Source organism: Morone saxatilis, unplaced genomic scaffold (genome assembly GCF_004916995.1).
Source record: "Morone saxatilis isolate NCDOM2014 unplaced genomic scaffold, NCSU_SB_2.0 Contig11, whole genome shotgun sequence".
NCBI classification, from domain to species: domain Eukaryota; kingdom Metazoa; phylum Chordata; class Actinopteri; family Moronidae; genus Morone; species Morone saxatilis.
The window spans coordinates 2564336-2579265 of NW_023339663.1; the positions used below are offsets into that span (position 1 = coordinate 2564336).

The 14930-nt window shown below is 39.4% G+C and overlaps 1 protein-coding gene across 1 annotated transcript in view; it reads left to right on the forward strand.

Moving 5' to 3' along the window:
• Positions 1 to 14930, forward strand: part of iqgap1 (IQ motif containing GTPase activating protein 1) — a 45156-nt gene that overhangs the window by 7765 nt on the left and 22461 nt on the right. The window contains exon 3 of the mRNA XM_035682466.1: positions 14457 to 14613. Coding sequence (XP_035538359.1) covers positions 14457 to 14613 — 157 coding nt within the window. The remainder of the gene's footprint in view (positions 1 to 14456; positions 14614 to 14930) is intronic.

Below are 14930 nucleotides of genomic sequence, written 5' to 3' on the forward strand. Positions count from 1 at the left end.
TTCACATTTTCTGATTTCAGCTATTTAAATGTGAATATTTTGACAGCAAACTGAACATCTTTAGGTTGCAGACAAAACAAAAGATTTGAGGAAAATTTTCAACGGATTAATCGCTAATGAGAATAATCATTGCAGCCCTATCCAAAACCAATAATACTCAATTTACAAAATGCATAAAACCGAAAAAAGCAGATCACATTGAGTAAACTGGAATCAGCGTTTTTGGGGGCATTTTTACTTGATAGATGACTCATTGATTATCAGAAATTGCCAACCGACTAATCACATCAGCAGTTTCCTTTTTGATGAGCCTCATTTATGTTTATTCTCTGCATTTCTTTCCACAAATTAAACTCCTTTCTCTTCAGCTGTCTTTCACTCTTTGGCTTGCTGCTTCAGCCTCCCCGGGAATGCAGTTGGACATGTTTTCAGTACGGTACTCGTTTTTATTGATCTGTGCTCGTCGCTAACTGCACATTCCCTCCTCATCACATCAGTGCACAGTAGACCATTTCAGGTGGTTTCGCAGTAGATCCGCCGATGGTAAATGAGACATAATGTTTGAAGTCAGGATGTCGTGACTGCTTTTGACATCACACACCGTCTACATTTGTCTCTCCTTCGTTTCCTGTCACTGCGTGTGCAGTGAAGTAAAGCTGGTTATAAATCAGTCACTCAGCAGATGTTTTCAGTGGGTGACGTCGTTATTTTGGGGCGTAGCTGAGGAATTTTGAATCTGCAGGTGAACCAGATTCCACCCCGGTCTGACAGCACGGTGACAGCTGAGTGAAAGTGGAATATTATTAGATATTCACGAGTTCCTGAACAGATGCAGAAAACCTGCCACGCAGCTTTGTTTAACTGTGACTTGGTGTTTTTTTTTTTTGCCATTCAATTCTTACTTTTGTAGTTGGGCCAGACAAGTTGTAAAAATGTTTGCACCATCTGTCTGATGTAAATGTCTATTACGTTGTGTAGAGTAACTTCCTGGTTCAACCTTTCAGTAGAAGCATTCTGGGCTCTGGAGGATGGTAAGATATTTCAGGTGTGCTCACTTTCAGTTTCAGGTGCTAATAGGGTTAAAATGAGGGTTTTCTTTGCAACCCGTGTGATTGTTTGACCTCGTGTTTCTCGTGTTTCTCGTGTTGTTGCCTTACTGGACCTACTGGTTTCCTGTGATGTAACCATATTATAAGAATCTCAACTATTAACTTGTTAATGAACTGGTGCATGAATTAAAATGTTGATGACACAACTTTTAAAATTAGACCCAAGCGGCAATAAACTAGATGCCATGCACACATTGCATTTTAGAAACAATCTTGACATTCGTTTTAATTCAAAATATTTAATGAATCCTTTCGGATCAATTCGTAAAACAGACCTGGTGTGATTCAATATAGTAAAATAAAACTTTACTGTCTTCCAGAGTGAAAAGTTTCTCTAACCACTGAAACAAAGTAGAACGGCAACATGTAACATGTAGAACAAACCTGGAAACACAGAAACCACAATGAAATACACTGAAGTAGAACATATGCTTAAGTAAGTAAGTAAAAAGTACAAAAATATATAAAATGTATTTGTCAGTTGGAACTAAAACAAAACCACAATCCAAATATCAGCAGTAGAATTAGTGTGGACACATGCTGATGTGCAAAATCAAAATATTGGCCTGTAGAAACTGATTGGAGTGGAACTTGTGTGTTTGTGTTTCCCTCCTCCTCTGTCCTGCCCACAGCAGTAAATCTGTAAGAGTCCTTGTTTAGACAGCGCTAAACAGTGTGAGGCATTGTGATGACGCTTTAGAGGGAGAGCTGAATGGTAAACCAGATGGATTCACTCCAGCACAAGTGCCAGCCTGCTTGAAAGAGCTACAGTATCATCCTCCCTCCCGTTCCTCCCACCTTAACTCCCCAAATGCTCTTCATTTACCACATCACTGATGGTCCCTATCTGTGATCCGCCCTCTGTCACTGCGGTGGGAAGAAATACAGAGCAGTGTGGTTCACATTCAGGTCTATTTACAGCGCACACACAGAGCTTTTTGACTTAGATTGGTGTCTAATTAGTGTTTTGTGTAAATGTGTGAAATGACAGGGTTCCCTATAACCATGGAATTTCATGAAAGTTGAAGGATTTGAGAAAAAATATGCACTTTTGAAAATGAATGGTCTTGAAGGTACTTTAACCAAATTACACATATATACCATACGTCTCTCTTGAAACTTTTGAGTCCTTGTGTTTGAACAAAACAACCTTGAAAGTCATTAAGTTCATGGTCCAATTGGGTTTTGGAATCCAGAAGTAAATTAAAGCTCATTTTCTGTCCTAAAGAGGCCTTGTTTAAGCCTCAAAATGTTTCATTGTCATAGGATGGCAGATATTTTTACCGACTAAACAAAAGTTCTTATTTCCAGCCTTGTCCCGAATGGGTAGGGAGGTTCTCTTTCCTCTTCTGTTGAACAATAGTTTGACATTCTGGGGAAAACATTATTTAACTTTTTGCTGAGAGTAAAATGAAAAGATTGGTAGTACTGTCATGTAAATATGAAGCTAGCTAGCTTAGCTTGGTCGCAGTTTATTACGGGGCGGTATGTGTGGGACAGTTTTTTTTTGTATGAATTAAACAAACGGGTCATACTGTGATATTTGCCGAGCTTTAGAGGTGCTGGTAGGTGAATTTTGAACTTTCCATTTCTTCCCACAAACAAAGCAGATGAGGCTTTTTTTGTACCGTTGCTATCCTTTGTTCTGAATAAAAGTGTAGTGAGGTCAAGGTACCTTTAGCCTCTACATCATACTTTTATTCAAATTTAGATTTGCGTGCTTCTGAGCAGATAAATGATAAATGACTGGAAACTATTTTTACAATGTCAGCTTCCTTCCAGTATTTAACCTCATGTTGTGTCTGCGGTGTTCTTGTGGGTAACTGTGTGCCAGTTTGTCAGAGGTACTGTGACTTGGCTTGATTTGATTCTTGGGTTTCTTTCGAAAAATACAGTTACAGTTTGATTAACAAGCCATACAAGCCAGATGGATGGCATCCAGTTTTAAAGATTACATCTGTTTTAAGATCCCAGAATCACCGCGACAACACTTATTTATTATGTACCAGCGATAGTGACTGAGGTTGGAGCTGTGGTAGCAAAGTCCCGCCTGTACATCCAGCCGACTCAATCATGAGCAGGGCTCAGCTGTCAATCATGATCTGAAACCGTTATAGCATTGAGTAACTGTTTACAACACTTCAGCATCAGCGTGATAACAGCCTAAAATTACAGAAAAGGTCTTTGGGAACAATTTGACGTCAATCTTTATATACAGGCAATGATGTGCCTTTGTTTATTTGGTTCAGTATGACTTCAACTAGGGATGCACAATAATTATCGGTGCAGATACATTATCGTCCGCTAATGGGGGGTAAAAATATTATAAATTAATGGGATAATTAAATTACAGCCAATAGATGATCATGAACAGTTACTTTTTCATTTGCACAGGAAAAGGGGTTACAGTGTGTCATATCTGAAATGCATCTAGTATGAGACAAAAAGGGAAATACACTGCATATTAAGTAGATTTAGCTGACTCTGAATATGACCTTATTTGGGAACAAAGCTGATTTGCATGGCAGGTTTGAGTTTTCATCAGAATAGTACAGTCATGTATGAGTGTTTGTGTGTTGGGTGTAGTGAGCGTTGCCTAGTGACAGCAGAGTTTACCTGTGGTTGGCAGGTTTCCTCCTCACTCTCACTGACTGACAACACGCTGGTGTTTTATTTACTCAGTTTTTTCTTGGCACTGGTTTGACATGCAGTCCATTGACGTTAGGTCATAGTAACAGTGTGTGTGTATGTGTGTTTGTTTGTGTGACAATCTGGTCTGACAGCAACAGATATGCCACCTCTGACAAATAAACGTGTTTTAAGTGAAAATAAAAAGTCTTTTAAAGAGGTTTCAGCCCTTCGTATCAAAGTGTAACTGACACCAAAGAATGATGAGCATTTTCCCTGAGAAGAGGGAGAGAGACAAATATCACTGGTATTTTTATTGGGTTACATCATCGACCGTTGACAGTGAGGTAACATATGAGGGTGGAAATCTTTTGGACTTTTTTTGATTTGTGGGGTTACATTTTGTATTTGTTTTGTCTCCAAAATGCATTAAAACTTCAAGATCAGACTAGTTTAATAAAATCTGGGTGCTCTATAACATTCTGAAGTAGTGAGTAAGCTTGAATACTGGGAATTTAGATCCCCATCTTTACTGGGAATTCTGTCCAAACTTTACTCCCTTTTCCTGGGAAAGAAATACCTGCGTGTCTGTGTGTTTGCTTATTAGAAACCGTTGTTCGTCCTAAAAACCAAGGCGGCTTCACCAAACCTCATTAACTCTACCATGCTACTGTCATAGCTAAATACTCTAGTGTGACCCTTCACATGCTGCTGTAGGCTACAAGTAGATCATTTTCATTATCAATTAATCAGTTTCTCAATTTGTTGTTCGGTTCATAAAATATCAGAAAATGGTGAAAAATGTTGGTTACTGTTTCCCAAATCCCAAAGTGACGTCCTCAAATGCCTTGTTTTTTTTCACAACCCAAAGATATTCAGTTTAATGCCATAGAGGTGGAAAAAAACAGAAAATAGTCACATTTGAGAGGCTGAAAGCAGAGAATTTGGAAATTTTCTTCTTAAAAATGACTCAATTATCAAAATAGTTGGCTCTAAATAACAGTAATAAAACTGGATCAACTTTTCAGCTGCCAGACGAAGACAGACACAGGAAGAACTGTGCAGACGTACCACCATTTATTAAGTTGTGACATGATAACCAAAGTTTCAACCCACCATGTCACTACTTGCGTCACTTTTCTTCCAGTGTGGGAGCTTGCAGGATCGTCCACATTTTAATCTTCCCTCAAGAGAAGCTGTTTGCACAAAAAGACGACTTTGGCAGAGTGAGCTAATCCATCACAGCAACAGAAAGATAATCTCTGTTTTATCTTTAATCCATTACACAGTCGAGTGTTGTCATATCAGTGCTGCATTAGATTACACTCTTCCATCCTGGCTTCCTGTCTGTCATCTGACTCCCACCACAATAAAACAAGGCCTCAAGAAAGACTCAAACTTCACTGTCACATTCGAGCGTGTTGTGTTAGCTGGGCAGCAGAAGTTTGGGCTAAGAATGTTGTGAAATATATAAATTTAAAAAAAGGATTACTTACTTAATCCACACACAACTAAAAGTCTAACTTTAAACTGGTGTTCTCATTTTAGAGTAAAAGATTGTTAAAGATGATCACAGCAGTTTTAAACAAGTGTGTTGCTACATCAGCTGTACAGAAGCGCCATCTTCTCACTCTCACCCTTCACTGAAAGACCAGCCCAGTTCCTCCTGAAGCTTTGGCCATTCGCCTGTAATTTCCTGTTTCCAAACCCTCTTGTGTAGGGCTGCTGCTGCAATAAATATTATGTAATGTCATGCCCGACATTGTGTTGCTACTATGAGAACAATGGCACAACGGTGATGTGTTTCAAGCATTTTCGTGGTGATACGATCTGCTCTCAGATGACTGATCCTGATGGCTGTCCTGATACGGCTCTCTGTCTTTAAAAACAACTTTTTAAAATGCTTTGTCCAATTCAGGAAACCCTCTTACTGTGGCGGGATGACGTGCCCTAAAAATAAAATATTTTTTTTGTCCACACCCCACTGGATTCACGATTTTAATTGATATTCTTTTTCTTTAAAAACTACAAATGACTCTGTATCTTTGCCGTATCTGTAATGTATCATCACGTTCTGTGTAGATGAGTAGATGAGTCCTTAGCAGCTGTATATTGATTTTACTAGTCAGACATTTTTTTGCATATTTTAAAACTTAAGTGATTTATTGCCTAGCTCTAGCTCTGTATTAACAAACTGAATATCTTTGGTTTTTATACTGTTGGTTGAACAAACTGCCTGTTTAAATCAGCAGTGTTTTGCTTTAAATGTGCCTTTTGAGGTCCACGTCTACACTCGTGAACGCTGTACTTTGGTTTCTGTGTAAGTGTTACCTGCTGAGGCCTCCCAGAAAACAGGCCTGACTCACACAGTCGGGTAGTCCACAGTTGAGAATGTGGGAATGAAAAGGGAATGAAAGAGAAGAGGGATCAGTGCACCATAAAGGCCCTGCAGGAACCGCGTCCCGGCCCCGCCCCTCCTCCACTGCCTCTCACCTGGCCCTCTGTGAAACCTGAGACTACAAGTTTCTGTTCTGGTTTGGGATATCCGTCACGGCCCGGGAACACTGTTTGAATCTTGCATGGGGATGAAATCTGTCAGTCGTAGCGAGCTGAGCTGGCGCAGCAGTTTTATCTGAGTCTGACTCTCGCCCCCCCCACCTGATCACCTCAGGCCTGTATGGGTTTCTGTTATTACAGCTCTGTATGTCAGCCCTCAGCTGGTATTTGCACTCAGATAACCTCAGCTGGGGACAGTAATGGCTCTAACACCACAGGTCAGCTGTAATGGATGAATGCATCAGAGGTCACAACCATTAATAGTGCTGTGCTTTTATTAAAAGAATGTGTCTAACTAAACTAAATAGGAACTAATAGCAAAGGTTAAAGTATGAAAGTATGATTAAAAACATTTTATCCTGTTTCATAAATATTACAGTAACCATTATTATGTGTGGCACTTTTTTAAATATGAATATTCAATAACCTGGTTAACTAATGACTCAAATTGCTTCTTTCTTTTATGATTACTTACTTATTTATGCATCATGTTTACTGAAACAAGAAAAATGCCCATTGCAATTTCCCAAAGCCCCAACATCAGATATTAAGTTTCAATCATATAAAACAGAAAAATTCAAGGCTTAAACAAGATGTTTTTAATGCTTTTATCATTTTTTTTTTAAAATTCTGTTTTTCTATCTTGCTCTTCAAATTTATCTTTTGAGCACTCGTGGAGTCTCAATCCTCAGATTGGGAATCACTGACTTAAACTTTTAATTGATTAGCATACCCGCTAATTGACAATCAGCAATAATTATTTCAGCTCTAAATTATATAAATTATAACTGACAGTAGCGATAAAATGGTAGAATATTAAGATAATTTGTTTTGCAGATGGAGATGTATTGTAGGACGCTGCACTGTACGTGGACCAGACGTGAGTTAATATTGTAGTTTTCCTCACAAGTTTTAACCAAACACACACAAAGAGGTCAGTGTTAGTGTGTGAAACTAGTTGCAGTATACAAACCATTCCTTGTTGAAAATAGGAAACGTGGTTGTTTATTTCCCTCCCTTTTGACATACGAAGCTTGGCTTTCACACAGTGAGTACAGTGTCGGTCCAGCTGCTTGTTTGAGTGCCAGCGCTGAGAGGACGAGGTCAGTTGGTGCACAGATTCCAGTGTTGCAGCAAAGCATGTAATGGACAACTTGGCTCTCACTCGTCTTTTTTGTGAGTTCCCTCCTGTCAGTTTTCTCCTTGTTTTCCTCCATCCTTTCCTTTGTGCTTTGTCCTTGTGAAACAGCGCCGTGTTCATGAAATGCTGGGTTACACTGAGGTTGTGATTTCCCACCGGATTGTAGGGGAAATTCTGGCTTGTTGATTCCAATAAATTTCACAGATTTATCTTCCAAACTTTTCTCAAAAGTCGGTCTTTAATTAGACACACAGGGGCCGTATTACAGAAACGTCCTAACTTGCAGATCCTGTCTTAACGGTTGGGTTACCATTATTACAATAGAGTTAGGACCATACAGATGAATAAGTCAATATTCCTATCTTGAGATAGGAAAGGTATAACTTTGGGATAACTGTTAAGCTGACCTAATCAGTTTGGCTTCTCTTGTATTACTTTTACATCACCAACAAAAAGCCAACAGGTGGAACACCTTTATCTCCTGAGTCAGCATTGTTGTAAATTTCCCAAAAAGAACATCTTTGGGTTTCTCTACATATGTTATCTCTAATTCTACCGCCTAGAAGTTAAGCACATTCATTTTTTGGTTACAATGCCGTTGAGCTTGGTGGGATGAGAAAGGTAGTTATGATTGCTAGGTCTTCCCAACCCAAGATAAGATAGGATGAAGTAAGATACAATAAGATTCCTCGAGATAGTTAGGATTTGGTTCCGTAATACCAAATTGGGAAAATGTCCATCTTAGACTCTTCCTATCGTAAGCCTTAAAATGGAGGTTTCTGTAATACAGCCACAGATCATCATCACAATGGAGGAGGTGGGTGGTTAAAGAGAAACAGGACGGGTGGGAGGGAGGGAGGAATGTGCGTTAGTAGTATCTGTACCTTGACATTGTGCTGATGTCAGATAAGGCTCATCACACATTTTCCTTTTCAGCTATTCTGTAAACATACTGCACTTCCTCCTCTTTCATTTCCAGACACAAATGTATTTATAATGCCAGCAGGGACAATACAGAACAGTTCACCTTTTCCTGCTTTGCATCATACGACAGTCCCCCCCTTTGTTGTCTAAAATTAACATGTTTGGCCTAATGACTGCTTTATGTGCATCTTGTCAGATCTGCATTGTTAAGAACATTTACATGTACATCAGGGTTTTTTCCTGGGCTTTACTGAAGCATTTAATGGTGGGTGGGGTTCATGTGTTGCCTAAGCCTTTGGTGTAAGGTCTAAGGCATTAGGGTCTTCACTTGACAGTTCACCATGTAAAACAGTGAAATATATCTAAATGTGGACGTGACCTACTGCTAGCCTAACAACATGGGCTGGATTTATTGATTACTTTCAGTATCATATCCGTACCGGGATTATTTTAAAAGCAGTCCAGAACCAGAAGATTATTTCAGCACTGCAACTGACCCATAGTTAACTACTTCCAGAGACTTTAACACAGAGTTTCTGCATCTGCTTCACAGTAAAAGACATAATTGTTTCCTTTTGCTGGAAGGTTTTTATTGTGAAACAGCAACAGGAAGTGTTGAGTAAACAACTTACTAACAATTAACATCTTGTCTTATGTGTTTAAGTTTTTTTTTTCCAACTCTTTCAAAAATTGTGATAGAAAAAAACACTTTAAAGTCAATTCTTTTATGTGTTTCTCTGTAACCTCCTTTACCCAATAAGATAGGAGTTTATGAGATTTTCAGCAGTTTTGGGGGTTTTAATGCCACAATTTGCCAAACATTTGCCCTGTTTGTGGATAACCACCTTCCATCTGCTTTCTGTGAAGCTTCTGATTACAGTATAAATTCAGAAAACAGAATGACATGAAACTGTGTGTTGAGGCCTAAAATTAATTGCATGACTGAACAGAAGCCTAGGTGTGTAATTCCAGTTATGCTATGGTCAGTTAGACACATAATGTGGTTAAGATCATCTGACTAACATGCTGACATGACAGTTTCCATAATCAGAGCGTTGCTTCTAAGCATGGTTTTGATCATTTGCAGGTCAAAAACAAAAATATATATAGTTAAGTAACACCAACTCAATTTTAGGTTAAAAAAGATTATTGATTAAGCTGCATTTACTAGTAATTTTAAGTGGCACTTATTAGTTTTGTAGGTTACAGAAACATTCCTGATTAATAACTTTTTACTAGGTATTTTGTTTTCACAGTACACATAAAAAAACAACAACAAACAAAACAAAATTAACTTATTCTCAGTTAATATTATGAAAGCTACTTGATCAAAAATGTTTTTTTTAACTTACAAAATTGAGTTAGTTTTACTTAAAACATTTTATGTTTCTCTAGTTAAATGAACCTAGCTAGTGTATAATATAACACATCAGCTAGAGGCACATTAGACACAGATTGAGATTGTAACTTTACTGTCCTGACCTAGCTTTTCTAAACAATGAGGCAATGAAACCTATTAGGCCGCTCCCTTAAGAGGGACAAGAGAACAATGCCTCTTAACATTATAACAACGATGCTTGTGGTCTGTTAGGCAATATTAAAGTTTGTGCTATCTGTTATTAAACATTAACTGCGGCGGAAGCTCAGAGCCTGTGGCCCAGAGTGAAACCTGGGAATGGGGAAGTATGTAACTGAAGTTTATTCATCTCCATGCACACACAACACATTATTAACAGACCCCCTGCAGACAGACAAAACTCTGCCTTCATCCCAGTAGAGTGGAGCCATGCTGCAGGAGAAGCGGCAGCAGTCAAGGCGTTGTATGTTTAACTTGTGCAGGACAACAAAGGATGTACCTCGACAGCAGCCGGAGACGGCCTGCTGGCGAGGTGACTGTGTGTCTTCCTGGAGGGACAGTGGTCAGTAGCAGACCTCTTCCTATGAGACTGACCTCTGAACTCAGCACTGACTTCAGCTTCCTGCCAGGACACGAGATCTCAGGAGGGAGCAGATAATGATTCTTGGGGTTTTCCTGTACTATACTGTTTGATTTCTGTTATCAAATTGTTTTGACCTAACAACCAAGATACATTATTGATTCAAAGGTAGCATAAATCTCCAGCCAGAGTCTAAAAATGTGACCTCTTAGTTTAGTCTGCAGAATGGTAACACAAGATATGCTATTATATTCCCAGATTACAATAATCTTTTCTTACACACCTTTCTTTAATCTGGGTTGACATTATAACTGACCTACAGTCTTATTCGATTTCACATGTTTGTATCACTGAGTCATGCTCTTTATTGATTCATTGACACAATGTCAACCTAATTCATAAGGATGAATGTGAAAATGCCCCATTGTTACAACTTGGGAACTTTCACTTATTTTTCAAATTGTTACCCCCATTAGCACTGTTGTCCCACTAGATAAATGGAAAGCATGGTTTGTTAAGAAATGAAACCAAATACAGTTTATGGCTCTTCTTTAATTGGCCTGTTTGACTATTTTAAAGTTCTTATTGGATTTTATTTGGATGTTTGCAACCTGGTTCGCCTGTAGTGAGAGATATCATAGTAGTCAGAAATTTCCCACACCTCCAACTTGCAATCTTAACTAGTTGGGTGATGTGAACATATCTACTTGGCAGCTCTTTATTTAGATCTGTCTGGTATGAAATGAATGTAGCATTAGCCTTCACATAGCCGAAAGGGTGCTTTTTAACTTCATATGTCACATCTGACATGTTATCTGTTTAGCTAGAGTAATTCTGAAGATTCCAGACAATGCTTTCATATTTGTGGCTCTGCTTGTAATTGTAGACATGCCTTTAGTGTCAATCACAACTTGACATTAAGTTTTGGTTGTTGTTAGAATCCAGCTGTTGACATTCTAAAATCCTGATCATAGCTGATCTTCTTACTGGTTGAGTGGAGGGTGTGTCTGTGTTTGTGCTAGCCTGGAAAGGGTGTGTAGCCCTGATAAAAGAGCCATTAGTTAGCAGTCTTTATGGAGCCTTTCACTGCTCCAGCGTGGAGTGAAAGGAGGGGCTTGTTCCTGGCTGGCAGGCCCAGGCTTCGCGCCATAGGATCGGTCACCTCGGCCTCAATAGCAGGCCTGTCTGGAGACCCCATGTCATGACTTCCTGGGAGGGAAGTTGTTTCAGCTGGTGCTTAGCTGGCCTGTACACTGCAGAGTGTGGGTGTGATGCATTTTCATGTGTTTGTATGAAGACCAAATGTCCTAACAGGAATTGAAACGTTTGGATCCCTGAAAATGAGGCTCTATTTTAGGGTTTAGTGTTAAGATTAGATTGGATTTGATTGAGTACAGTCTCACTGACTGTACTCAGGCCCTCTACAAATGTGTGTGCGTAAGGGGGGGCCTGTCTGTAGGAGGAAAGGAATCTTTTAATCTTACCCAGGATATAGTTAACCTTGTTGTTGCTTGACAAAGACCTTAGTTACAGAAGAGTGGGAGTGTTTTCTTAGCAGATGAAAAGAGAGAGACTGTTTGCCTTTTTCAAAAGGCCATGTTTGACCTCACGCCGTCTGCACTCATACTGTGAAATTCCTCACAGCTAACGATAAACTCAAGGTTTCCATAATCAGAGGTGATATTTGAAGGCATTAATAAAGCAAGATAGACACCACTGTCCATTACTGGGAGGAAATGATAATGTTTACGTTATCAAATGAAGCAGTTGATCTTTAATAGAAGAAGATGCGTTGCATTAAGGGTTGAGAAGGCAACTGTAGTATAGCCAGCCATACATTTTACAGTTTCAGATGTTTCTTCAGTGATAAAATCAAATAAGAAAAGCTTCATGTGACGTATATGCAAATAAAGTTGAATTATATTTTCTGCCCTTTCATACAAAGTTGCTTGCAGAGAGAAAAACTCTTGACCCCTGACCCAGTTGTCTAAATGTGTGTTGCTCAGGGGATGTAATTGGATATAACTCAGCCTTGAAATCAACCCATGTATTAAAAGAAAACCCTTTGCCTTGCTCGCTTGAGTGGAGTCAGAGAGCAAAAATGTTTCAACAATCTGATACCTCTAACATAAATGTAAGGTCATGCTGTCAATCCCTTCACAATCTGACTGCAAGTGAACTTGCACCGAGAGGTCCACTGTAGATGATGGCAATTTTCATACCCAGAGTAGCAAGAAATAGACCAGAATGCAGCTACAAGACTGGACAGGCTTTAAGTAAGCATGGTAACTGTGATCAGACATGACAGCTTCTTTAACAAGCTGTTGAACTGTGTAGCTACAGTGTGTTTATATGCTCATATCCCGCCTGCAACTGAAGTTCTTGCTCCCATATCTTTTAAAATCTTGGAAATCAGTCACTGGAAACAAGTGAAGCAAATTGAATCAAAGTGGGTTCACTGAAGAAGAAAGTTGCAGCGACACCTTATAGATGAACTCTGAACAGATCGATCTAACTGAGTGAAAGGAGACGCAAGGGTGCAGGGTTCAGGAACAAAAATGGAGTGGTTTTGTCTGCAGTTACTAGACAGTGATGACATGAGGTGGTGGAATCTAGTCCACCAGGCCTGTCCCAGTACGAGAGCTCAGCAGGCCTCCTCTGTGGCTCAGAGCTGACACAGGCACATAGCAGGAATGTGACTCCACAATATGACCTAAAAGAAATGAAATGTCACACATGAGGAATGCTGGGAACTTGGTGTTAAGGAGGAGAGGTTACCACATGCCACGTTAGGTGTTTGTTGTCCTGGAGTTGCAGAGCCTTCAGCCTATAGACAAGTTTTAGTGGTACAGAATAATTCATGAAATGGTGCTATGTCTTATGGGAAAACAGAAGAGGGAACATGAAGGCGAGCTGTACTGCACTGATATGCAATCCATGCCTGAGGGATCCAATTCTGTGTTTACATCTTAACCACTATCCTTTTTAATGCAAGGTTTAACTCAATGGCATAACACTATTTTTATCTCAAACACACTTTAGGGATGAATCAGTTGATAAACAGGAAGCTAAGCAGTTATAGAATTACTGGTTACAGCTTCATAAAAGTGAAGAAATGTTTGCTTTCTTTCATTTTGCATCAATTTTGAATCCTACGTGAACATCTCCAAGTCTATATTCATATAGTTCTGTGTTAAAGATCCAGCGTGTAACATTTAGGAGGCTCTATTGGCAGAAATGGAATATAATATTCATAGGTGTTTTCTTTAGTGTATAGTCACCTGGAATTAAGAGTCGTTGTGTTTTAGTTACCTTAGAATGAGCTGTTTTTTATCTACAGAGGAAGCAGGGGTCCCCTTTTATGGAGGCGACCATGTTGAACCGCCATGTTTCTACTGTATCTCAGAACAAACAATACTAACAGTGACTCTACTTAAGGCCACATTTTTCATGGTTTTGGTGGCCGTCATAGTCTCTTTTGTGCTTGGTTGAGACGGGGGGTTTCAGTTGGTTCAGTTGGATCTGCAATCTCACCGCTAGATGCCACTTAATCCTACACACCCAGCCTTTAAGTATATACACAAGCTGCGCCTTGATATTTGGATTTTACTACTGAGATTGATGAAAATTGAAGAGATGACGTTGCTGCTTTAAGAGACTAAGTAGGGCAAAAAATACAAGATTGTTTCTTAAATCAGAAAAACATACAGAGGCTATTTGGACATGAGTTTTCTAGGTACCCTGTCATGAAGTGTTGAACAAGACAAGTTGTGCCACAGGCAACTGAAATTAAAACACAATCCAAACACTATTTTCAGTTTCAGTTTCATGCAGCCACACTGCTTGAACATTTCTAGATCTTAGTTGTTGACTAGACACTTGTGAGTCTTTGTGCCGTAATGTTTTATTTTATCATTTTAAACAATGTGCATATATCTTTCATTATGTATAAGTTTCTATTTTCAAGTGCCAGAATTCCCTTGTTGGAATAAAATCGCTTTGAAGTTCTGTCTTGATTGTCTTGTGGCTTTTATAAAAAATGAAATAGTACTGTAATTTTAACAACAGTAATTATCCCTGTGGGGAAGCTATAGATTTAAGTATGAGCGTCTTTGTGCTGACTGTGATATGTGACGTGCGTCTGCTGTGCTCTCCTTGCAGATGGATGGAGGCCTGTCTGGACGAGGAGCTGCCTCCCACCACGGAGCTGGAGGAGGGGCTCAGAAACGGCGTCTATCTGGCCAAGCTAGGCAACTTCTTCGCCCCACACACCGTCTCCCTCAAGAAGATCTATGACCGTGAGCAGACGCGTTACAAGGTGAACATTTCCTCTGCATTGTGGTGTGGTGGAACAACCGCTGTATAGTTGCATTCATTTCCAACTCCATGTGCTTTGAAGTAACTCTGTTGTTAAGGAGATTAAAATGGAACAATTGCAAATCATGTTAAAAACATCACCAGCTCGAGTCTGACTTAGTAAAGTAAATAAAGTAAGTGTAATCTTCCAGGCTGATACTATACACAGCAAGTCATAAAGCAGTCCAGCCTTTAGTTCTCCAGTAAAAGACCGAACCTGATGGTTCTGCTTTTAAAAAGATCCTCCTCTTGGAGCCATGAACCACCACATGAGGGTTT